General features: G+C 33.4%; 3 protein-coding genes and 1 long non-coding RNA gene across 5 annotated transcripts; 1 reads left to right on the top strand and 3 right to left on the bottom strand.

The window, feature by feature from the left end:
* Nucleotides 1–1,318: 1,318 nt before the first annotated feature.
* Nucleotides 1,319–5,629, bottom strand: LOC111207536 (protein DETOXIFICATION 49). The gene has a single exon (XM_022705687.2). The coding sequence runs from the start codon at nucleotides 3,093–3,095 to the stop codon at nucleotides 1,473–1,475; it is 1,623 nt and encodes a 540-aa protein (XP_022561408.2). The 5' UTR covers nucleotides 3,096–5,629; the 3' UTR covers nucleotides 1,319–1,472.
* An 8,120-nt stretch (nucleotides 5,630–13,749) lies between these two features.
* Nucleotides 13,750–14,993, bottom strand: LOC106444496. Of its 2 annotated transcripts, XR_001288258.3 has the most exons (3): nucleotides 14,722–14,964; nucleotides 14,225–14,401; nucleotides 13,750–14,143 (listed from the first exon to the last, which is right to left on the bottom strand). It is a non-coding gene; the product is annotated as an uncharacterized LOC106444496 (long non-coding RNA). The 2 variants fall into 2 exon arrangements; XR_007326283.1 differs by having other exon boundaries at nucleotides 13,750–14,401; nucleotides 14,722–14,993.
* Nucleotides 14,994–18,791: 3,798 nt separating this feature from the next.
* LOC106440464 (UDP-galactose/UDP-glucose transporter 2) lies at nucleotides 18,792–21,602 on the top strand. The gene is made up of 7 exons (XM_013882138.3): nucleotides 18,792–19,365; nucleotides 19,786–19,814; nucleotides 19,905–20,106; nucleotides 20,179–20,421; nucleotides 20,502–20,603; nucleotides 21,050–21,157; nucleotides 21,235–21,602. Exons 1-7 carry the CDS (start codon nucleotides 19,240–19,242, stop codon nucleotides 21,463–21,465), a joined length of 1,041 nt encoding a protein of 346 aa, XP_013737592.2. The 5' UTR covers nucleotides 18,792–19,239; the 3' UTR covers nucleotides 21,466–21,602.
* Nucleotides 21,567–26,733, bottom strand: LOC111207881. Its single transcript, XM_022706356.2, has 16 exons — nucleotides 26,419–26,733; nucleotides 25,963–26,294; nucleotides 25,645–25,870; nucleotides 25,340–25,558; nucleotides 25,152–25,267; nucleotides 24,989–25,087; nucleotides 24,812–24,899; nucleotides 24,475–24,704; nucleotides 24,187–24,371; nucleotides 23,840–24,039; nucleotides 23,408–23,746; nucleotides 23,207–23,308; nucleotides 22,627–22,924; nucleotides 22,399–22,547; nucleotides 22,048–22,332; nucleotides 21,567–21,926 (listed from the first exon to the last, which is right to left on the bottom strand). The coding sequence occupies exons 2-16, from the start codon at nucleotides 26,259–26,261 to the stop codon at nucleotides 21,738–21,740; spliced, it is 3,024 nt and encodes a 1,007-aa protein (XP_022562077.1). The 5' UTR covers nucleotides 26,262–26,294; nucleotides 26,419–26,733; the 3' UTR covers nucleotides 21,567–21,737.
* Between the last annotated feature and the right edge of the window lie 32 nt (nucleotides 26,734–26,765).

The raw sequence follows: 26,765 nt of genomic DNA, 5'->3' as shown, positions 1-26,765 counted from the left end.
ACAAGAGTTTGTCCTCCACATGTCAACATTTTATTAGTTTAATTATTTTAAAAATAAATAAATATAATTACATAATTAAACAAGAATATTTTATCTTTTTCTAGAGACTCATCCATTATTCACCACTGCTATGCCCTATGGATCAACAACAATCATATAGATTAAAAACAAAAACATAAATGTTAATATGCCTTGAATCAGGATGTTACATCTTGGCGATGGATGTTACATCACGTACATCATACCGACTCGGTTGCATCAAGAGCGTTGCATCAAGTTATTATGGATGTTACATCTGATCGTGGGCTTAGGCCCATGTGTCCGTATAGTCTAGGGTTTTAGATGCGAGATGCTACTATATATATCTTGTATTCGAAGTAACCCTAAACTTGCATTTTGTAAGCTCAATATCACCTCCAATAATAAGATCTTTCTTTCTTCGTAGACGTAACCCTATAGGTGAACCACGTTAAATATCTGTGTCGTAGTTACATCGCGTTTATTCATCCATTTCCGCATCTGTTCTTTCTCACGTCCGTCACAACAATAACATTACAAAGAGGTAAGGTTACTTCCAGACTCGCAAAGTTCCTTGAGCCAAAGAGGGGATCCAAAAGCTATATATGATTGCCAACGATCCTCATTAGTTACAACTTACAACTTACATTTATAGTCTACAATTGAAATATTATACATTCTTATAAGTGTTATAATCAAGTGGTCGTAAAAGGTGTAATCCACAAATATTATATCTCTTCCAACCGTGTGGAATTTACAGAAATAAACAAAAAAGTGGACGGGATATCGGGTCAAGCCGGCGATGTTAGTGGAATAAAAAAAGATTAATCGAAGGATACAAAAGAAAAGCGGGTCATTCACGGCGTCCGCTGTCGCAAACGACGACCTTGACGGAGACGTTAAATTTCTCGCCGTCGTCAAAGTTGCATCACAACTTCTTCCGTTAGATACACGCGCTTAGGAGCATAAACACATGCGTTCATGGAGGACCACGTCACATGTTGTTTAACATTTATTTTATTATAAGCATTCTTTATCTTACTCTTGCACTAGAATTTCCCGGCAACGAAACCAACTTCTATCTTGTCCTTTAATTGCATAACCAGATTCATATGTATACATACACATTTACATGTATATAATATTTACTTCAAGACCACTTGACAAAGAGAGTTTATGTTTAAAACTAAAGTTTGTTAAGTCATTCTCATGAAATCATGTCACACCCATGATATTTAATCACAGGAGACAGATAAGATTTTTGTAACTTTATAGCATTGCTTTCAACTATTCAACAAAGGGAAATTAAACTAGAAAAATGCAATATATCTCACAAATCATATTTTACATTAAATTAAAAAAATCCAACGATCTAATGTTTAAAGTGGTTCCTTCCTAAAATAATCAATTAGAGAGTTTACAATGAAAACAAATATCGTTAGTGCTACAATAAATCAAAACAGATTCAAATGCCTATAGTTCCCACTTTCTTCTATATCCAAAGAATCCAACAAAAACGGCATTGTATTACTTCCACTACCATTATCATCTTCACCATCTCCATCACTTGATCTAGTCATGAGTTCTTTCGCCCTATGAACCTCAGCTTCCCAATCAGTCTTACCCAACACAACCAACATCGAAACCAGGCACGATCCCTGAGCTGCAAACATACCTAACCACAGTCCCTTGAAGTCAAACCCACTAAAGAAACTTAACCATATAGCCACAGGCATTCCCACAAAGTAGAAACAACACAAGTTTATGTTTGCTCCTAGTTTAGGTCTAGCACTTCCTCTCAAAACTCCACACATTGTGGTCTGAGGACCGTTCCCTAGCTCGCAAAGACCGATGATCGGTAAAACCATGGAAGTCAACTTCAGAATCTCCTCCTCAACCGTGAACAATCTAGCCCAATAATTCCTCACAATCAAAGCGAAAAACATGGCGATTAAACCTAACCCTAGGCTTAAACAGAGTCCGGTTCTCGCAGCTATCCTTGCCTTATCAGGCTGATCCGCGCCTAGCTCGTTCCCCACGCGTGTAGAGACACTCACACTAAGAGAGGAAGGAAAAATGTAGATCAAAGCAGTGGTTTGGATCAAGATTCCCATAGACGCGACGGTTGCTTGCGGGTTAAGTAACAGTCCACAAAGAAGAATCATTATTTCGTACCACCACCATTCTAGACATACTGAAACACAGCTAGGGATTGCTAGTTTCATTAACGATCTCCATCCTTTAAAACAATCAATAGAGAATCCTCCCCATGTCTTCTCATATAAACCCGAAAACGCGATATAAATGATCAGAAACCCTAGGAGATTCACATTAGTCCATATCGCTCCCAAGGCTACACCTTTGAGGCCGAGACCAAGGGAAGAAACCAGAAGGTAGTTGATCGGAATGTGGAGGATCACAGAGAAGAAAGCAGAGTATGTGAGAGGAAGAGTGATGGATTGAGACCGGAGGTAAATACGGAGAGGATGTAATAAAGACTGAAGAATCAGATCAGGGAGAGAGAAGAGGATGAAGATCTCTGCTTGGTTCGAGATCTCCTCGTCTTGTCCGAAGAACAATAGGATCTTCTTGATGTTGAGCCAGAGGATGGAGACGGGGAGAGAACAGAGGAGGAGCAAAAGCGTGGTCCTTTGCAAAGCGAGGCCTAAAAGTTTGAATCTTTTGGCGCCAAAGGCTTGGACGCAGATGGGTTCCATGCCCATGGAGAGACCGGAGAGGAGAGAGTATCCGGTGATGTTGGCGAAGCCGAGGGCGAGCGAGCCGCCGGAGAGAGCAGAGAGATCGTTGAGACGGCCGAGGAAGAGCATTGAGATCATCGAGCGAGAGTAGAGGAGTAAACCGGTTAAGATCATCGGGAGGGATATTTTGGCGATTGATTTGGCTTCTTGAAGCGTAGAGGAGAGATGGGTCGTGTTCGGGTGAGGATCTTGTCGGTGATCTGTTTGGTTCTTGAGGATCAAAGGAACAGCCATGTTTGCAGGTTTGAGACAGAGAGAGAGAGAGAGAAAAGAGAAGAAGGTGCTGTCGATATGTGAAAGGCGTGTTATAAGTTTCATATTAAGTGGCTAATTAAGCTTAGACAAGTGATTAAGGAACAGTTAAGTTTTTTTTTTCCTCCAAATAGAAACAGAACAGTTTTGGCGGTTTTTTTGACCAGCCATTATGTCATTGTTATGACCCAGTCTTCCTACTGGCAACAGTTTTTTATTTTCATTTATAAAATACTATAAAGTAATATAAATTTCGAAAAATAATTTTTTGGTGTCTATTTTGGAATTATTATTTTACAAAACAAATTTGTATCAAATTTTTAAGATTATTTGCATTAATCAAAATATATGAGATATCCGTAAGTATTCATAAATATCCGCAAATATCTATTTATTTTCCGGATATTCGTTTTTCCGAATATCCGTATTTTTTCGAAGCAAAACAAATCGAAAAATTAGATAGATATCCGTGGCTTACGAAGCAAATCACAAATACCTTCAAAAACTCGGATATCCGATCCGTGCCCAGGCCTAAATAAGTTATCCTTTATCTGGAATTTTTTTTCTTCACGTTTTCTGAATGCATGCATCTCAGCTTATATTGAAAAATAATAGTCTTTGTTTATAATTTTCTTGTTTGTTAGTTTTACTATTTCCTAAGTTTTGTTACATCAGCAACTAATACATCACAAAATGATAGTTGGTTCACTGCGCATCTTCTACGTTTTTGAAACATTCTCATTTTGTACAGGATTTTACTTAATTGATTATTGACGAACTTCACATATTTCAAATAAAAATGATAAGCTACAAGACTTATGCATTAGCTGGAAATTCTTTTTAGGCTGAACTGTGGTCCATAAAAGACTGGCTTAAAATATATAGTTGTTATATGCACTATACATTGAAATGACTTTCTAGATTTGCAATACATCTTATTTGATTGTTAGATACAACTAAACAGAAATTGAGTTTCTAAGATAAGATTTGAGACGTTTTAGAGAATTATATTCCTAACTATAAACGGTGTAAATAAAACTGATTTTCCAATTGTTTGAGTCTTTGACCAATAATACAAGAAAATGACCCTTACATTTTCTATATACTTCCAATTTCGTCTCTATTTTTCCTTTCTGTAAACCAATGTATAAATTAAGTAAAGATTAGGGAATTTAATGAAATAAACCCTCAACTATTGGCACATCCATTATTAAACCCACACGTATTTTTATAATAAAAGAATTCCTTAACTAAACTCTGTTACAAAAACTTACCTTCCGTCTTCGCAAACGTTTATTCCTTAACATGTTTTTCTCTTTATACCATTTCAATAAAAGAAATCGAGGCATTATATTAGCACAAAAACAGAAAGTTTTTTTATTAAATCGCACGATGTTTGGTTGCTAGCAATATATATCAAAATAAAACTTTATCATTAAAACAAAGCACTTTATTTTACCAAAAAACAGAGCATGGTAAAGGGCCATAGTTTTACCGAAACAAACTAATTTCATAAAAAGCACAACCTAAGAAAAACAAAAAAAAAACTATCTTCTAAGAAACTATAGAAGAATGCGTTGGCTCAGTGATAACATTTTCTTCAGTTATAGCCTTCTGTTTTTTACGCGGTCTTCCTCGAGGTTTCTTAAATAGTTTAGGCACGGCTTCACGCTTGCATGAACGTATTGTGTGTCCAACTTGTTGACAGTTACTGCATATGGAAATTATGATTTATAATATGTTTAGCCTTCATTCATAACCATGCCTACTAGCATTGATACACTTGGATTTTCAAACTCTACTTTGCATCGTCTTATATCACCAATATATGAACCATCTGAAGTCCAATATCCACTCACATATAATCTAAAGAAACTTGTCCTGCATCAAAAATAAATAAATTATGTATGTCAATGTTTTGATTTTGTGTGTCATGCTTATAAGATAAAAATGTAACCTTTTGATCAAATAAACTCTAGACACAGTAAAGAAAGGAAATAAAAGAGTTGGACTTATACATAATATGGTGACTCGTTAATATGAACATCTTGACCACTGAACTCACATAACGTAAAAAAAGAAAAAATCAAATTCGTTTCTTGGTTGTTGTATTTCCTCACCATTTTTTATTACTTTATCATCATGGGCCACGGAAAAGAAACAGAATACGGTGCACTGGTATTCGGATCAGGCTAGCAATTTCCGTCTCTGTTGCCCACCTATCGTTCAACATTTTATGATTTTAGGGCTTCTTGTTGTGAGTTAATGAACCCCAAAACTTTGTGTAGTTTATAATAAAAATCTTCGTTTCTATGATTTAGTAAATGTGTCTTATTGTTTTATTTCATTTAAATGGTTAAAAAGTAAAAGCGTTAGGTTATAAACGTTTGCAAAGACAGAGGGTTTGTTTTTGTAACCGATTTTAGTTAAGGAATTTTTTTATTATAAAAATACTAGAGGGTTTAAATATGGATGAGCCAATAGTTGAGAGTTTATTTCATTAAATTCCCTAAAGATTAATATCAAGTTGTTACGGAATTATATTCAAAATTATGGACGCTTTCTATAACAAAAAAAAAGGAAGATGTTGATGCTTGCAATAAAGTGAGAAGAATTATATGGAATATACCCATTTAATACACATTTAAAATTTTTACACAATAATTTATTGGACCATCCTATTCATGTAGTTGAGAGGAAAATTATAGTTTCGCGAAAAAGTAAAGCTTGCTTCCATAATTCGTTTTAAATGAAATATTTTATGACTTTATGACTTTATGACTTTATGGTATAGATTTGGAATAAGAATTTTATTGTTTGTGCATAGACATTATTATAATGTCACATGCTTGACTTCTATAGAATGTGGACCATTAATATAGCTTAAGTTTAGGATGATGGGAACCGAAAATTATATGCTTAAAAAATATATATATATTTTTTCTTATCACGAGTTATGTCGATCGCTTACTATATTATAATAAAATAATTCACAACTGTAAATAGAAATAATGGGACGAAAAAGGAGAACTTATATGATAAGATCTATAATTTTATATTTTTTAACAGATATATTTTATATATTATGGAAGAATTTAGGTTTTGTGCAGCTCAATAATCAGGGCCGGCCTTGGAGGGAAAACCACCCAAACCAAGGATTAGGACATCCAAATTAGTGGGGCATATTTAAAAAAAAAATTTATTAGTATATACATAAAAAGAAAATCTGTAGATTATTTTGTTAAAATATTATCTATTGAGCATATTTAGTTATAATAATATTTGTCAAACTTTTAAAATATATTAGTAAATTTATATTTTAGATAATAGTTAAAACCGTAATTCTAAAATAGAAACATAACAATTGAGACTGCTATGGTCAAAAAACTTGACTATAGGAGTTTAATGGATGATTTTGCAGGGAAAAATGCAAGAAGATCTATATTTCAGCAATAAGTGTTTTTATATCAATGTTTTTTATGAATATATTATGAAATTTGATTTTTTTAATGAAAATTTAAATTATTTTTTTATACTGTTTTGTGATTTTGATAAAACATCTATGAAGGCATAGTTTTAAATTTTGATTGGGGCAATATAAAAAGTTGGTCCGGCACTGTCAATAATGAACCACATATTAAATTACTGAAAGTGATTTTGTTTGATAATAAGAAACTTTCCGGTTGAGGGATCGATGCCATTCATTATATTTAAACGTATTTATTATTATGGTAGCTAAATTCTGTTTTTTATGAATAAAATTCTGTTTCTTTTTTTTCTTAACACAAACTAATAATTGTGCATCATTCTGTCAACGTTTGATTATATTTTTCGGCGAAGATATACTAAAATCAGCGTACCACATTTTTCTAATGGTTGGCTCCGATTAGTAATGTGTAGTAGTTTGAGTTACCAAAAAAGTTATAGTTCGATGTAACATTTTTGATTGGTAACATTTTTGATTTTTATGCATAACTCAAATTAAATCAATTCTAATATGTGTTACCAATCAAAGCATTTATCCACTGATATTCTAGAAACCATATCTTCATATGATCATGGTAACAAAAACAACAATATCCTGAGAAACAAAAATATATATGTCAAGTTGTACAAAATGTATTAATATATTTGGCCTAGAAGAAAGGAAGACCATTAAGATCTTATGTACTATGAGGAACTCTAAGAACAGCATTATCGCAGTATGTGAAATGGTTTTTTAGGCAAAAAGGTGTGTGTGGGTTCTACCAATATTTTAAAAATGGTGACAGAAGACGTGAGTTGAAGACCGTTTCAGATGGGTTTTGTGCACTGTTTACGGGCCTCACCGACACGTGGCGGCCCGCAATAGATATGATTTTAATTTTTTTTTTTTAAATTAGATTAAAAAAAAAATTAGAAACTAGACATACCTCTGTCTGTCATTTGGTGACTTCTATGTATGAGATAACCATTATCCGATAGCAGAGAGCAAATAAAGTACTATACGTGGGATCTTAGACATCATTTACGTATATCTTATAAAGTTGTTTAACAGCACATGATTTACTTTGCATATCGTCTTAAGTTTTAAATTATATACATGCCTTTTAAAATCTTTAAACGCGCGAGTTTCTTCACTACTCTATATAATTTTTTTAAAGATAACTCGATCATCTTTTCAAAAGAAAACCATTAGAGTTATCAAACGATATCTGGTTACGAGACAAAATTGTTGGTCGTATGGGAAATTGGAAGGCACCTCGCATCGATCATGTAGTATCAGACAAAAATTAGTTATATATCAGAGTTTGAGAGAACCAAGTTCGATAAGAAAACTATTTCGTCAATCCTTTTCTATCAGTTAGATATATCCATTGGCACCGATGTTGACATTGTTTCATTGCCGGACATTATTACTTATTAGGGTATTGTCCTATGTTCGTCTATATATCATATCCTAGACAAGATAAATTATAAGTCTTCAATAGAACTTAATGGAATTCTAAAGAAAAGGAACAGTCCAAAACTATTTCCAACTACTAGGAACACCAAACTAGGATACAATCTTTACTAAGCTGAATGTGGAAAAAGAGGCATTCCTAAAAGTTTTTTTTTTTTTTGAATTCAAGAAGTTCTCGACCTAATCCCATAGTCTCTTTGGACCATGGATAAAAGCCGGTTATTTAATCTCCTCCCCACAGCTGCTGATCAGTTGAACCAGAAACTTCTACCCTTAAGAATGCTTTATCAATAGAGGTAGCAGTTCTGGATTATTCTCAAAGTTACTTCATTGGTTGTCTCATCATCTGATGCCACAATATTGGACTTTTCAGGATAGTAAAATCTAAATATGTGTAAATTGGACTGCCAGCAACTCTTTTGTTATATATACTAGGATTCGGACCCCGCGAATTCGCGGGAAACTATATATTAAATTTTATATATAAAGTGAGATATTTTAAAATAAACTATAATTGATACTAAAATTAGATAGATAACAAAATACAACACAATTTTTTAATAATATAAAATTTTATTAAAATAAAAATACTAATAATTCCTTCAAAAATTAGTTTAATGCTATAAAGAATATATAAATATTCTTAAAAATCAAATATCTTGTCATCGTTTTCTATTGCACTATTATCAACACTGAATTGCTTAGAGTGGTTATATGTGAAAATATATAAACTAAAAATGATGATAAAATACATAGTTTTTATAACATTCCATTCGAATATTAAGATTACAGAAGGAAAAATTGCAAAATAAAATATAGTGAAAATACATGAAAAGTAATATATATGATCATAAAACTATTTAAGTGATCATAAAACTATTAAGGTAAAAACGTATATAACAAAATTTGGTGAAACAATAATATTTATATAAAAGAGACAAGTGTTAAAAGATGTTACCCCAACAGATGAATTTGTTAGAATGAATATATTCATGCGAATATTATATTGGATAAACATAATTGTATGGTACGTTGCTGGCTTTTGTTTCGTACATGTTTGGTTGAAAATTGAACATATGTAAAAAATTTGACTACTTAGGCTTTGATTGGTAACATGCCCTGTTATGGAACGCGGTAGGCGCTAGTCGGGCGGTCGGGTTGGGCCTAGCGCCTAAAGAAAAAATCGGGGATTAATCGGAAATTATGCGGGGCGGAATTTTTAAATGGTTTACTATGTTATAAAACATGTTAATCTTTAATTGTGTATAACATTAATACATTTTCATGTTTATGATTGTAAAAACACACAAATAGAATATATAAATTTAATATAGTGTAATTTTAATCAAAATTATGAATATAAATGATATTTAGAAAATTTTAGATCAAATAAACAAATAAAAATATTATTAAAACTAAAAAAAAAAAAAAAAAAAAAAAAAAAAATTAGGCGGCTAGGCGGTCATTTAGGCGGTCTTGGCGGAAATACCCGATTTTTTAAACCGATTTGGCATAAATCGGGGCGGAAAAGTGACGCATAGCGCCTAGGCGGCTAGGCGGCCGATTTTTAGAACAGGGGTAACATGTGATAACATTGATTTAGTTTGAGTTAAAGGTGTAACTCATAGATAACTCAAAAATGTCACCAATCATGTATTAAATTTAGTTTTTTTTTATTTTACGTTTGAGTTATCATGTATTATGGTTGAGTTACAATTTTGAGTTATACCCTTTATAAAATTGTTAAATCAAAATTTAATGCAACATCATGCCTAATCTCATGTTTTAGAGTTGAGATACAGTCATAATTAAAGTTTCTATCAAAATTACAAGTGAACATAATAAATTCCAAACACACCACGTAAAAAAAAAGCTTTCATGTTCAATGTTTTGGAATTTTTTGTTTGTAAATAAAATGTTATTTATATTTCCAAAACCACCATGGCAATATCTTATTCTTATTTCTAGAAATATTTTGGGAAAATTGTTTTTTTAAAGCAAAAAAAAATGATAACTATGTTCTTTTAAACTAATATCTATTTTGTGTCATTTTTACCTATAATACCCTTTAATATTTTTGAAAATAAAATTTAATAAATAGTTTTACAAACAAAAAAATTTGGAAAAATAGTAACTATTGATAAAATACCTATATGAACTTACTGATATTTTTTTCAGTTCTAAAAATGTTTAAAACATAATTTTCAGATTCTGTTCTAAATAAAGTATAAATGACATTCTACGAAGTAGAAAACGAAATCCATTTTTTTCATTGAATCTAAAATGTTTAGAAAACGTGATCTACATAAATAAGAGTATTCTAAAAATATTTAGAGTACACATTCCGCGCTTAACCTACCAATTTAAAATCTTTAGAAATCAAAATTTACATATTAATATAAATCTAGAACACGTAGAAACTGACTTCTACAGATTTACTGTAAATATAAAACATGTAGAAATCAAAATCTACACATTACTATAATTCTAAAAACCTGTAGAAACCGATTTCTACATATTAGATGTATTCTACGGATAAGAAATCAATTCCTAAAAATCTGGAAACAAAATATTTGAGAATATTCACTTTCATATTTTGAAAAATCAATCTTTAAAAAAAAAAACGAAAAAAGTGGTAACCTTCTTCTCACGCCGTCTTCTAGATTCCATTGATTGTTCACAAAATTTTCACATTAATTCTACCATGATTCATATCTATGCTTTCACGGATCGATCGGTCTATAATTCAAGATCGGTCGATCCGTATGAAATGGACCTTTGACGATCGAGTGAAATGGACCAGGTCGATCAGTATATGCTCCGTGTTTTTTTTGTTCTGCATAATGATCAGGATCAATCGATCAGTTCGACCTTATAATTTTGGATCGATCGATCCCACTTGATCGAACTCATTATTTATTATATTTAAAAATTACAATTTTAAGGGAATTATTGCTATTTTGAAAATAATTAACCTAACGGGACATAAAGTATATGAGATTAGTCTAAAGGGACATAGTTATCATTTTTTGCTTTTAAAAAAAAATTCCCAGATATTTTTAACATTATTATACAACTTCACCTAATTTTGTGTTAGTCAAAGATTTTTTATTCTATTCCTTTTTCTTATTTTTGTATTTTTAACTTCTTCTTTTTAATTATTATTTTACAAAATCTTATTATTTGTAAATTTTATTTGTAATAGAAATTTATAAATTATTTTGTTATTGATAAATATTATAATCCGTAATTATAGTTCTTAGAAAAATATATATTGCAACATAATTTTTGTTAAAATTTATTTTATACATTTATTTTTATTATTTATTTATTTTTAATAGGTTAATGTTTTTTTGTTATTAATAAGAATTCATTGTCTTATGTTATATTTATTTGATTAAAAACCATACTTTAGATTGTAACTTTTATTTTTACTGCAAACTTACCACATAAAGTTACAGTTTTTACCACATGATTTTTACCGCAAGTTACATCGAATTGTAATACATATTACAACTCGATTTTAATACTACATGTCACCAGTCGGAGCCTTAATATTTTTACTCATACATAATATCTTTATAACTCTTCATAAAATAATTGGTTATAGTCACAAAACTATATGATGATTATAAGAATTTTTTTTCTTTTCAGTTTCAAGATTCAAACCCATGAATTTTTCATAAAATTGTTGATTGAAATTAAAAAGCTTATTTTCCTAGAATTTCATGTATTTTGCAAAATCCAGTATGATCATTAATCACCATATTATCTATGAAATTATAATTTTATAGTGAACTAATTTGAAAAATAAGCAATTGATCTGGTGTATCCAAAGTGATGCTACTTTCATGGCATGTTTTCCACTTTTCATCTATTTCACATATCTATACTATTAAAACACAATCCTTACTAAGATTATGTCCTTATTTTTCAACTTATTTACAAGATTATGCCGTTTCATTATTTAATTTTTAATTTTTAATTAAAACCGTATGGGTAACACCCACGTTTTAATCTCTTTATTTTTTACTTTTTTGTTATTAACTTTTAAAAAATAGTTGAACCTATGGCTTTTTTTCACTCATCGTTCATAAACTAATTGTAACTATAATATTATTCATTTTTATACACAAATATATGGTAACATAATTCACACATGATTTATTCTGAAACACACTAAACATCAATACGTATTATATTCTCTAAATTCTTGATATTACCCAATTCACAAACCCTAAACCATATTTACAAAATCTATACTATTGTGTCTAATAGCCGACTGCAAAAAATATCATTATTGTAAAACTCTATACAAAAAGTATCATTATTGTAAAACCCTAAATTCTTGATATTACCCAATAACGTTACCAAACCACTAAATATTCTTTGTAGAGAGTTTTACAATAATGATATTTTTTTGCAGTCGGCTATTAGACATAATAATATAGATTTTGTAACCAAATGAAAATACAATCTACTATTTATTAATTGAAGGAATCGAGTAAGAGACTTAACTTCTTCATAAAAAAAACAAATCGTTACCAACAAAATTGAACTCAGTGATCTTAAACAATTCTTAACAAAATAAAGTAACTTCCATTGTAGTTAAGAATAACTTAAAAAACAATATAATCCATTAACTACAATATCTATAATATTTAATTCGTTGGATTCAAATCTCCATATTTCAGAAACTTAATACAGCCGTGTAAGAGAAGTTGAGAAAAATACCCTCATGTTAGCCAAGGTCGGAGATAATGGGAAAATGCCTCGCTTAGGTTTTAGAATAATAACATCCAAAGTTGCATGTTTCCTACGCATGAAACATTTAGCTTAAGCTAGATATGTTGCTTGTAACACAAGTAACAAGAAGATAACACTTAGCTGCTACACGGCTTGGACTACGGTTGATGATGGTGGCTGGCTCAAACTCGGTGATCATGAAACGACTCTCCGCTGACATGGCTTTCCCCTCCTATGTCTCACGGTTAACGATGGTGGTGGTTGGTGTTAAACGCCGCAACTCCAATTTAGATCGTGCCTCCTCCGCATCTCTCGGTTATGATCACGGCTACGTCGAGAGTTGATAAAGGCTCCGGCGGCACGGCAAGGATCTCGGACCCTCCTCCGATGAGATGATGACTTGGTGGTCGGCACCGGAAGTGCTCTACGTGATGGCTCCGCGTACGTGCGTCTCTTCTCTACATCAAAGCCTCTCGGATCCGATGCACAGCGACCAAAAGAGAGAGGCGATGGATCTCTAACGGCAAGGCTTGTCTCCAGCACCGTGTTACATCTCCTTCAGTCATATACTGAACTTGATGACAATATATAGAACTGGTTTTTTGAATTTGATGTTATTGGGAGAGTTGGTAAGTTATTGGACTGGTCATTCTCCTTCAGTCATATACTTTCACACATGATGTTGCAGAGGGAGGATCCCTTCCAGAGTTTTGGAGAAGTTAGTTTGTAGTAAGTTGCTTTTCGGATCATATAACAAGACACCGCAGCGTATAAACAATTCACTCACTTCTTCTCCTCTTTGGTCTGGAGTTTCAGGGTATCTAATCGAGCAAGCAATTAGGGATTAATCTTTGACATTGCCTTGCCTTGTAATAATGTGAACACAGCAAACTAATGAGCTTTAGGTATAATCCATTGCAACCTTTCACCAACCTCATTTATCAAGGAACCTTCAATATCAACTACGTGTCTGTTAAACGGGAGAGACTGGTGCGGCAGTAAAGAATGTTGGACAAAATAAAGAGAACAAAATACATTTGGAAAATTTATCTTTTATTGTTGACACTTTTTACATAAGACAACATGACTTACATATATTTCTTAAGTAACCGTAAAGAAAACTACTTGTGACTCTTCCAACAAGTCACGACTTTACAAACAATTCACGACTTTACAAATGCACCTATTGGGTTTACAGTTACTTTATAATTATTATCTAATCATACCAAACTCAATTATAATAAACTAACAATGGAAAACCTTATATTTACTCTTTGCCAGGACGTTTACTCGTCCTTCTCTCTGCTTCTCCGTGAAGGCTTTTCTTTCACATGTTACAAGATTGATGAAACTAAAAAATATAATCACAACTTTTTATGAACTCATCGTTGGTTTCTTTCTTCATCTGTTTTTACAGTGTTTCTTTCTGAGGAACAGAACAACACAACTATATGGAATCTTTTAATCACTCAAAACTCAAAAGCATGAAATTTACATTAATACGTACCTTCTATTATGAATAGATTATGCTTGTATTTATAAATTAATGATTTGTGACATCATAAAGATCAGGTTCCCATAGAAACGCACCGTTGGAGTCTCTCTACTTCTTTTCCAACTCCAAACTTCTCCACTTCAAGGCACACGCGTGAGTGATGCACTTATGGATGTTATTAAGGCTGTGCTGGACCATACAAGTAAAAATACATTTTAATCAACTGCAGTAAGAAAAACTTGGGAATTTTCCAATTTCAGAGACAAAATAAGTCGAAATCTATAAGTAATCTGAGAACATAGATTGTTCTTCGGCCAAAAAAAATACGTGATTCACTCCATCTCCTCCCACGCAGTACCAAACAGTTAATTTTTTTTTGAAAATCTGTCCCTTTAAATAAAACAACGAACACTGGATTGATTTATTTCCAGATAATAAACGAAGTAAAAAAAACCAAAGACAGATACATGTACTACGATGGTGATGAACTGTATGAGAGAAATTCTTACATCTAAAACTGGATGAGGATGATGGACAATGTAAATGGACAGAATGATGATGGAATATGCAAAGGGATAAGAAATCTGAAACTTCAATATATAGATGGATTTTAGAGACGGGTTGAATCCGAAAGGAGGCAAATGAGGTGTCCTTTGCAAAGAGGCGGATGTATAAGGGGTGCTCGTTCAGAGAGCAGTTGATTGAGACGCCTTTTGGTGAAAGAGATTGATGACGTCGGATCTTATAAATAAGAGATGATCATGTCCGTTAGATTACAAAATATTGTTAAACGAAACCGTTAGATTTAAATTTTATTTTCCTATAAAAAAATGATTAGCTCATCTAGATCAACATTGGGTTTGCTATTATATATAGATATCCACCTTTAGACTCTTATGAGTTACAGTATCCCAAATATTTTATCTCAATATATTTTATCTATTGAGATAATATATATATATATATATGCCTTAGCTTACATAATTAGATTGACTATGCTTTATTTTTTATAAAAAATATATTTTGTATAAGCAATATATAATACGCGGATAATATATTATCTTTTTTTATAACCGTGGTGTGATCCCAAAAGTTTTATAGGTCCAAAGACTAATCATCACGAGGCCCGCGTAATCCACATTTTTTACCATTTAAAACATTCTGGGTAGCCGAACTCGAATCCAAATGGTAGTACTCACTGTTATGAACCCTTTACCACAAGAGCTGGAGACTCCGGTTATATTATTATCTCCTTCATAAACATAATGTCTTATATTATTGTTTATAAAAAATGTAATATATCGGTTTTCTGTTGCTCATACTTATCAAAACGATAATATATTTACAGGCTACATTATATATTTGATCGGAAGTTCTTGTTTCATAATTCTTGCTCAATATGTAGAGATAACGTTCATGCTCCACATGTTTAATCTAATAATTATTTTTTCTTAATCAGTCTAAAACCATTGAAACCCAATCCGAGCCCAGAGAATAGCCCATTGATAAAATCGGGATAAGTGATCCATATATTTATCCTTGGCTCTCAAACCATTATCAATTTAATTCTTAAATCTTTTATTTTGTAAATTGTGTCATTACTTATTAGGCTAATTTGGGCATTGTTTATGAAGGCTGTTTCACCTAATTTCTCAATAATTTGGTCTCTGTATGTACATTAGTGTTCAAGTCTGCGTCAAACGTTTTTAAACAAATAAAAAAGTCTGTGTCAAACGTACTGTTCGCATTGGCGACAACGACAACAACAAAAAAAAAAAAATGTTTGTTTTGTCATTGTTGGTTCAACGATGTGGAGATGTTAACGCTTGTACGTTGATAGTTCTAATCTATGTATTTTGACCCCTCCAAAAAAAATTAAGTGTATGTAAATCTATTGTTTTTGCTAGCGGATAAGTTTATGTCGTAGTATTATTGCTTGCAACGGAAAAAATTAAACAAGGATAGGTAGTATGATAGTATCTATCTACAAACTTACAGCATATTGTTTTTGTGAACGTTAAACGAAATTAACAACGCAAACGTAAAAGAAAGTCGTACGTTTAAACTTTGTATTTTACGTGTCCATTTACACATTTTCGCAAGGAAAAAAAAACGTTTGTATAACTAATCATTTCAATAGGTATGATAAGTGCTACAATATAATAAATCACATATACTAGATCATTGTCTTAGAGAAAGACACTTAAACGGATGAGAAGAAAATTCGATATCTGAACACTTGTTTACTACTCCCTCACTAGTATCTTTTAATAAGATTTTAATCATTTGCATTTTGTCTCGCTTACCCAATATCGCGACATAATACGTTTCACTGTATTTTTTAATGCATACACATATATTTTAAACATTTTTGAACATAGACATGCTAATTTAACTATTGCACACATACGTCGTTGCATCCATGAGACTTTGATCTGATAAAACAATTGTACATGCAACGTTAAACTTCTCTTGTCTAATCATGAAACCCAAAGTCTACAATTATACCTAAAACAAACATTATCGGTGGTGGAGGAGGGTTCTTGCACCTTTTCTTAATTACTGTGCTACAATGTCTCAAAATAAAGAACGTTTGCACTGCGTCCTTTGCGGGTTCCACAACACGTGGCGGTCTGCGATTGGTTAATTTTTTTTTTTTTAACCAAAAAAAAAAATTAAGGACCGAAAAACGTTTTGGGCGATAATCACCTATACTATTTCTACTTTACCAACCCTATATTGCGGCGTTGACAGTGCCCACAATCTGAGATTGGTTCATTTTTGGCAAGAAGGAAACAGCGGTGTAATAGGATCTGTCCTGGGGTTGGTAACTTTCTGGTACACGGTACAATATGGCCGAAGCTGGACCTACCGGGGCCACGCTGTGATTCGTTTGTTAATAGTTTGTGTGAATTGTGACCGGTTGCGTCCAAACCCCCAAAAGTCTCGACGCGGAGTCTTCCGGTTATTACAAACCACACGAATGATAATTGATGACTATTCAAAAACATATGTGCAATTTCACATAATATGGGTTTATATTCATCTGCTTTTACCATGGCTTTAGTTTAGATGGACAATTTTCTTTTAAATACAAATATATATGTTAGTTTTGATAAGAACAAATCTCTAATAAATGTGATATATTTGTAATTGTTACTGTAAGATTGATTTTATTTGGCACATACCATTTATGCTGATCGTGATTCCAAGGCGAAAGCTAATTATTCCATATAATATGTACCATATTGGCCGCCACCTAATTATTCTAAAACAGCGACTATATTTTTGTTGACTCAATTTGTTTGTGTTCCTCCATTTTGTTCATTATTCAATATTTGATTTCATTACTTTATAAAAATTCTCTAACAATTTCCTAACTATGCTTAAGATTTTTTCGCTGGTCAACGAAATATGTGTGAGATTAATTGCTTTTTTTTTTAAACACCGTGAGATTAAGTTGCTTAAAAGTTAATACTTATGAATATAGAAGGTTAATAGTAAAAACATGTACTGACTTATGTTACTCATGAGTCATGAGATTAATGAGCTACTATAGTGAGGCCTAACGCATTTAAAAAATTCTTCCGATCGATAAAAGTTGAATAAAACCACGAAAAATGGTCGTACAATTGTAATGGACAGGCTGTAATGGCGTCTCTATAGAGAGTTGAGACAATAACTTACTTATCTTAAATCGAAAAGTTGACTAATAAGCCAGCATTGATAGAATCATTATTTCTTTTAAACTTCCTTAATCAAATACGAAAATCGCCCACAAGTTATATAATTTACGAATAGCGCCTTTTATTTTACCAAGGTACAAACAATGCCAGACTGTTTATTTACTTGTGATTCGACTAAATCATATGCGTGATTCTAGTTAAGGTTGTTGTAAGAATATTCTCAAGATCCGAAATTATCCTTAACAAATGTAAATAAACATTTACATTTACGTTAACAAATGTCTGATATGTTATTTTTGTTCAGCACTTATTATTTTTGATATGCTACTTGTCAATTTGTAGAAAAGCTAATCTATTATAATTTACCTATTGCATTTAATATTATCAATTTAACAAAAAAAAAAAATTAATCCAAATAAGATTGTATATCTATTCACATTTCACAGACCCGGCTATAAAAGAGAAAAGATCCAATGATCAGACAGTAGACACACATCCAACTTTTTTCATGATTAAAAATAAATAAACCGGACCGAACCGGTGATGGGATACTGTCTTAATTCAGCATTCCTGAGAGAGGTGTCAGGCGGATGATACAAATGTATTAAATATTCTAAAGCTAAGTATTAAAAGATAAATATAGACAAGTTTGGTTGTTTATTTGAAAACTTTAAAGTTTAACCGGAAGAATAAAGAAGAGATGAATAACCGGACCGAACCGGGGATGGGATACTGTCTTAATTTAGCATTCATGAGAGAGGTGTCACGCGGATGATATTAAATAATAAATATTCTGATATGGTGTGAAGTGAAAAGTATTGAAAGATAAATAATTAAATATAGATAAGTTTGGTGGTTTATTTGAAAAACTTTAAAGTTTAACCGGAAGAATAAAGAAGAGATCAAATGAAAACGTAAAAACTAAAAAGAGAAAAGAAGAACGTCTCTTAGAGAGAGAAGAAAAACGTGTCACAGAGTGGCGAATCACGCGACGAGTCTCAGACCCCTTGCCTCTTTCTTCTTCTTCTTCTTCATGTGTGTTTACCCTTCAGTTTTAAAACCCCTCTCTATATCTCTCTCTCATTTCCCAATACGTACATCACTATTTATTTCTCTCTCTCTGTCTCGTTTGATCAGCGAGACTTTGAAGAGTGAATTACAAAAGAGTTTGGTTTGGTTTGGTTATTTCGAGGAGTGTTATACCGTTATGAATGACTTTACATAAATTCTTGTGATTCTACTCTTTATTTTTCTGGGTTTCTTTTGACCTATTTTGTTTTTAATTTTCTCAAAGAAAAGAAGCGTTGCTTATTCTTCCCAGTTCTAAAGAAGGAGAAAAGGATGAAGAACGAGGAACAGTCAAGATCTCTGTTTGGAATCTCTCTGTCTGATCGACCAACATGGCAACAGTTTCTCATCTGCACGTCTGGTTTCTTCTTTGGTTACCTCGTCAACGGAGTTTGCGAGGTTCTTTTCATAATTCATTTAATTATCTCTTTTTAATTTTATTTGGTTTTTATTCATTTCGAGGATCCCGAATTGTAGTAATAGATAACGTTGATCATTTTTGTTTGTTTGCTGAGATAATTCAGCATAATTATCTCCTGATTATGGTGCATTAAGAAAATCATTTGCATGCTAAGTGTTTGATGTTTCATTGCATGACCAACTAAACTCTCTCCTAACACACACGCAAAAGCTTTTTGATTTCTGTATTTCATAATTCAAATTATAAAAATATCCTCTTAAATTGCAGATATTGTGAGATCACACAAAAACAGTTGTGATCTTGTTAAAAAACAGACTTTAGAGAATTTGTTGGATCTGTACTTGTGATTATTGACTTGATTTTTCTGATATTTGTGTCCATTTTTTTTATATTTACAGGAATATGTTTATAATCGCCTGCAATTTAGGTAAACTCAACTTTTAATTTCTCCTAATATTTAGATTTTAACAAATAAAAATAATAATAATGGGATATGTTCTTTCTCTGTTTCTTGTAGCTTTGGTTGGTACTTCACCTTTATACAAGGATTTGTCTACTTGTTCCTCATCTACCTTCAAGGCTTCACCACAAAGCATATTGTGAATCCTATGAGAACTTATGTCAAACTCTCTGCTGTTCTCATGGGATCACATGGTTTAACCAAAGGCTCTTTGGCTTATCTCAATTATCCTGCTCAGATCATGTTTAAATCCACCAAGGTATATCCATAATTTATCCCATTGAGTTTAAAGGGGCCAAGTTGTTCAGAGAATTGTTCAAATGGGTTTCAGGTGTTGCCTGTGATGATAATGGGAGCGTTCATACCCGGTCTGAGGAGAAAATACCCGGTCCATGAATACATTTCAGCCTTCTTGCTGGTTCTTGGTTTGATACTATTCACATTAGCAGACGCACAAATGTCTCCAAACTTCAGTATGATTGGGATTCTGATGATTACTGGTGCATTGATCATGGATGCTTTCTTGGGTAATCTCCAAGAAGCCATTTTCACAATGAATCCCGAGACAACTCAGGCAAGAAAACACAATAAAAAAAAACTCGGTTCTTCCTGTTTTGTTTTGCATCTAAGATTCTTGTAATGCATTTGTTGCAGATGGAGATGCTTTTCTGCTCGACGGTTGTTGGATTACCGTTCTTGTTTGTTCCCATGGTCTTAACCGGAGAGCTATTCCGTGCTTGGACTGCGTGCTGGCAAGTAAGTCCAATCCTCTGTTTTGTCCGGTTTTGGTAAACCGTAAAGCTTAATTAAACCAAATTAACACGCTTTAGTTTTTGGTTGATATCATCATGAGTCGTATTCCATTTGAATCCAAAGTGACAAAGAAAGGACTTTTATTGGGTTTGAAAAGTTCTTGGTTTAGGTTTTGACTCGGTAAATGGTTCAAATCAGAGTCAGCTTCTTCGGTTTAGACTCTTAATTAAAAGAAGTCAAAGTTTGTCGGATTCGAAATGACCGACGACGTGCCTAAATCTACCAACCTTTATTAAAAAGCCAAGTTGTCTTGAATAATAATAATAAAGTCATGTACATTGAGATTGAATCCATAAGTAAAGTACCAACGTGTAATATTTTAACAGTTAAACGCTTTAATCATTCATTAGTTGATTGATGTATTTTTAAAATCATATCTTCTTTGGCAGCATCCGTATGTGTACGGAGTGCTTGTATTCGAAGCAATGGCCACATTCATTGGTCAAGTCTCGGTTCTATCCCTCATTGCCCTCTTTGGAGCCGCTACAACCGCCTTGGTGAGCCTCCAATCTTGTATACTACACATACACATAGTATGCATTCTAAGCTCACATTTAAAACGTTTTGTGTGTAGATAACAACGGCTAGGAAAGGCGTTACGTTGTTGCTGTCGTATTTGATATTCACCAAGCCGTTGACTGAGCAGCACGGGTCTGGATTGCTGTTGATAGCAATGGGAATAGTGTTGAAGATGGTTCCTATGGATAGTAAACCTCCTAGCAAGATTCCGGCGAGACCAGCGGCTAGGAACGCCGGAGGTGAGGGTGGTAGAGAAGAGGAAGAAGAGAGGAAGTCATTGGTTTAATAATGTTGCCATGTATCTATCTATATATACTTTATTTCAGAAGCTTAAAGGATTTATAGACAAAAAAAAAAGAAACACAAAAGATGGGGTGAAAGCAGATAGAGTAATAAAAATTGTTTTCATTTGCCAAACAAAAATATTTAAATATAATTTTACTATTAAACTCTATGAATCAAATATTCAATAAATTAATAAATATGATAAATTAATAAGCATTAACACTAATACTACATTTTAGGAGAGAAAAAGAATCGTTGAAAAACTGGTTCTAACTAAGATCCTCCAACTTCTTTATCTGATCTAGTAATAACAAAATGATCAACGATTTTTACAGTGTTGATAGGATCTTGTTGCAATGTTGTTGCACACCATTTACTTGGAAACCTTCTGAGATGACTCATCTTTACCGTCGATCTTGGCTCTGAATCCCAGTCTTTGTCTAGCTTCCATTCCTTTGGCACCTGGACTCATTAAGCACATATACTCCTCTTGTTAAAGACCAATCACAAAATAAACAACAAGCTAATAATCCCATAATCACAAAACTTGTTACTTTTTGTCATTTTTAATTCAGAGACTTACCTTGTCTACTCCGAGAGTGAAGACTTCAAGGTCTCCATCAGATTTGATATGGAAACGGGTGAATGATTTGTAATTAGCTATGCGGAGAGAAGAGAAAGCTTCATCAAAGTGTATGTGAAGCCAGTTGATGCAGATGTATAAGTAACTTCCAAAGACCAAAGACACAACAGGAGTTGAGAAAACCCAAAAGTAGAGAAAGACAGAAGCATAATATATAGCTGCTCCACTTCGAGATAGCGACTCCATTCCTTCCCGGCAAATGTTTGTCCGTGTAACCGCCATCACCTAAAACGTTAAACACGTTCACATTTGGTCCCAAAACAAATGCTAAGTTGACAAAAATACATTTACCTCAGGAATATCAAATGCTGACATAAGATATTTGATGCAAGCTGGATAGAATCCGAAGGTCCACTGTTCGATACGGACTCGAAGGCCAGTGGGGTCCGGAAAGTGTTCATTTTCTACTGATTTGTACCATTGATACAATGTATGATACCCTGTAACAACATTGTGGTTACCATTAGTGTCAATGACATTGTAATGAGGGTCAAGGACAAAACAACATTCGTAACTGACCGGAGGTTGCAAGGAGCTTATGCTGAATACAGGTTTCTATGCCGAGTTCCAACAGCAACATAAGAATCAAAGCAGCGGTAAGGTGTGCAGCAACGTGAAGAACTCCGATTAGCATCCGTCTCTTCCGAGATATTTTTGAGGGAACGAACATAATTGCAGCTACTAGCAACATGACAACACCGGTGAATGACACGTATGACTGCTCTATTACGTACACAAAGGCGCTCCAAACTGTGCCCAAGAAACTCCCCAAGTGGCCAGAAAATGAATCATCTCGTAAGATGTGGCCTAGCTTACACTGAGATCAACAAGGAATAAATACATTCTCATGAGTGTTAGTGGATGTTGATAATGTGTACTGTTTTAGTAGACAAGACCTTTGTGACACCCCCGATCTGGTCTACACGTACAAGTTGACTCGACCAGCCATGCAACAATCAAACAAGAACATGCATAGCCGATCACTGGTAACTTAGACCAAACCGAAGATGTTACAATTTTAATAACCCAATACAAGCTGCATGGTGGCAGAAGAAACAGTTCATGAGAAAAAGGAGTTTTAAAAAGGTCAAAACCGCACCTGAGGGAACAAGGAAAAGACCAAGACAAAGTATATGATGCCACCAATGAAATCAAATTGCCAGTTCTTTTTCCTGAACTTCAAAATATTTCCCAAAGCAATCTGCAAGGAACAACAAACAATATAAAGTTTTTGAATGCTAAAGAAAAATAGGCAAATCATATAAGAGACCCAAGAAACAAGAAAAAAAAAAAGAATTACCCTGCTTGAATCTTTAAAAGAAGGGTAAGCAGATTTACTGTCATAGGAAGCATCATAAAACTTTGAAAAGTCGCTAAACACATGGGTGGGATGCAAGAAAGCCCCACCACAACCATTAACAAGGAGATGTTCGACATGAGCAGCAGGTCCATCTGATTGATGAGTACAAGAATGACGCATGTAATGATGCAAATCTCCTGCCATTCTAAGTTTACACCTGCCTTTCAAAAAGTCGCATATCAGGTGTCTCATGTTCTTTCCTGTATCGTCTTTCCAATACCAATCAAGAAGCCAGTTCGGCTCATGTGTGATAATGATCACTCCATCATCCTTCCCAACCTAAAATGAAAAGATTAAAAAGAAAACTGGATATTGAATAGTATCATAGAGGAGTCACCAACAATAATAATTCAAAGATGATGCTGAATCTACCTTTTCCTTCACTAGTTCAGAAAAGAAATTGAACTGGTACACATCAATATCACCATGAAGCGCGAGATCCAAACCAAACACCCACCAACCTTTAGGTAGCTGCAGGGCAAAATAGCTTTTCTTTTGGGGCATTAACCAGCCACCAAGCCAACTTTTATGGCATATATACCTCATGAAAGTATTGAGTCCATCGAACCAATCTAAAATTTTAAACAATATTATTACAGTTAAAAGCACTACCAACAAAACCAAGTATGCATGGAGTATGTGAATATTATTAAAGATTTAGTGTCCAAAAAAATGTGAATATTATTAGAGTCAAAAATAAATTGAGAGCTAAAACCCACCATGGTTTCCAGGGATAAGAAAACATTGAGGACCATCATAATGCTTCAGATCAGAAACCCCTTCAGGTAACTCAGGCTTCTCAACAGAAATTGAGTCGTTTTTATACCAATGAGGAGGTTGCAGCGCATACTCAAAAGGACAGAACAGACGTTTTTCATATGTAAACGCTGATGGATTGGGGTATCTGACAATATATCAAAGAAAGACATCCATTTTGTTACATCCAAACATGGCAAAAAAAGCAGAGAATATAGAAAAATCACAAGTACAATACTAAAAAATCTTACGCAAGATCTCCCCCAATAAGCAACACGTTACCCCTTTGTAGAGATATAATATCATCATCAAGTGGGACGTTGATAAAAGGTTGAGCTAGAAGTTTTGCGACAGAATAAGATGAGTTCCCACCATCACCAGTATCCGCCATGAAGTCAAACCAGAAATCATCCATATCAGTGAAATGATCATATAATAGTTCCTTTCTCTCGTCACCATCACAAGTTTTGGTCATTGCAGCCTACAAGATTTATTTATAAATGGAGGAAGGTCACCAAAAAAAAATGGAATACAATAGAAAGATAGAGGATCTTATCATAAGATATCACTAGAAACATATGTATATACCTGCATCATCCGCATGTCAAAGCGGCCAAGAAACACAGTCACGGATACGAGGAGGTCAAACACAGTTTTAAACAAATCAGCTGAAGTTCTGAAATAAATAATTAGACAGATCAGACAGTGTTAAAATATCCCACTTCAACTAATTCACAATGCCTTAAAAAAAAAACATGGACGTACCCTGAGTACCAAGGAACCATATCTAAGAAATTAGGTTTCATTTGCTGCTTCTTCAGCTTCTCATAATTGTTGACAGACACAGGGTGTGCCAGTGCCCACCTAACCGTACAACAAAAATTAAAACAAAAGAAATAATTATTCTGTATGTGTTGCTGACACTTACCCTGTTGATCTCTCCACTACATAATTAGCAATGTAAAGACCAATAAACGTTGCCCACAGCGAGTATATAGGAGAAATTTCATCAGATGTTACAGGACAAGACCCATTGCATGCTAACTGCAACTAAAAAAAGATATGATTAGAACATACACAACAAGTTTAGAAATAATTATAAAAAGTTAGACAGACCTCCCCATAAATGACCCATTTGGACAAAAGCGGATAATCACTAGCAGATCCAACAGGAGCAAACCATGACGAGCAGACTTGGTCTTTAAGCTCATCAATCTGAACGAGTTTAGTGAGCCAGGTACTGTTGCTAGAACGCCTTCTTTCAAGTGGTGTTTGCCTCAGGATAGCACGATTACCACAATGGCTGTAGAATATACAGCACGCTATGCTTAGAACCTGCACATTTTTGAATTTTCCTTCAAAATAATGTTTTCAAGCAAGTGATTTTTTATTGTACAAGGTTTGGAGATTGTGTAGTTTACAGCACAGTTTTGAAGAATGGTTAAGATCGCTGGGCGTCTTCTAGCGACACGAGAAACAAGACCGAGATGCCAAAACCCAATAAAAACGACGTGGAAGACAAAAAGGAAGACTACGGATGATGTGTAAATAGTTAGAAACAAGGACAAGTTCATCCTCAAATCCAAACCCATTGATTGAAAACTTGGGAGATGGTACAACGCTGCTACTAAAATCCAAGCAACGTGCCTACACAATATTACAAATTAAATAATTTTTTAAAAAACGACACACACATTTGATTCAAATATACAATTTATGGAAGAAGTGATAATCCTCACCAACGACTAAAGGTTGAGTAGCTTGGTTGAATAGTCTTTCCTAAGAATGGAGATGAGAAGAAATAGAAAAAACCAAGCAAGCAAGCATACATTGACCACCATTTGAAATTATTGTCAAGCTTTTCCACGAGGGTGTGCATGTTATCCGAAGAAATAAAGAATAGGCAACCCATGATGACAGCAATCATAGCATGGCGTGAATGTTCGTGTGGATAAGGGTAAGTGTGCGTTAGCATCGTCCTGACCCTCTCCATTTTTAATTTATCGAGGAAACGAGCAGAGTGCTTATCAGAGCCCATAACTCCTTAGAACTCTTGACAAAGGCTCCAAATCTTGATAGAAGTAAAGAATGGTTAGGATAATAAATTCAGAAGAGAGAATCTTGTGACTAAGAAGGCATTGGTAATGAATGGGATCAAAAACAATATTAACGTTACAGCAATAAACTATATATACCTTCAATAGGAATCACGCGAACGCTGGCTCATCAATCAAACTGTAACCCTCGACATACATTCTCTTAGGATTGGATTTAGAGAAAGAGCATCGTTGATATTGTTGTGGTGAATCAAGCTTTCATTTGTGTTTCAAAAAGAAAAAAATTATTTCATTTAAAAAAAGTTCAAAATAATTTGTGGTTGCCTGAAAAGGTCCCAAATTTCCCGGAGAGAGATGAGGTATCTCGACTGATTCTCTCAGTCGCCATTTTTTCTGAATTTTAAATATAATTTTTAAAAATAAATAAATAAATAGAAGAAAGGAAATAATAGATTCCCGAACCTTTTATTCCGAGTTCTTTACAG

This window comes from Brassica napus, chromosome C7, assembly GCF_020379485.1.
Source record: "Brassica napus cultivar Da-Ae chromosome C7, Da-Ae, whole genome shotgun sequence".
NCBI classification, from domain to species: domain Eukaryota; kingdom Viridiplantae; phylum Streptophyta; class Magnoliopsida; order Brassicales; family Brassicaceae; genus Brassica; species Brassica napus.
Note: the sequence above shows the minus strand (reverse complement) of the source record. Positions and strands in the feature narration are given on the sequence as shown.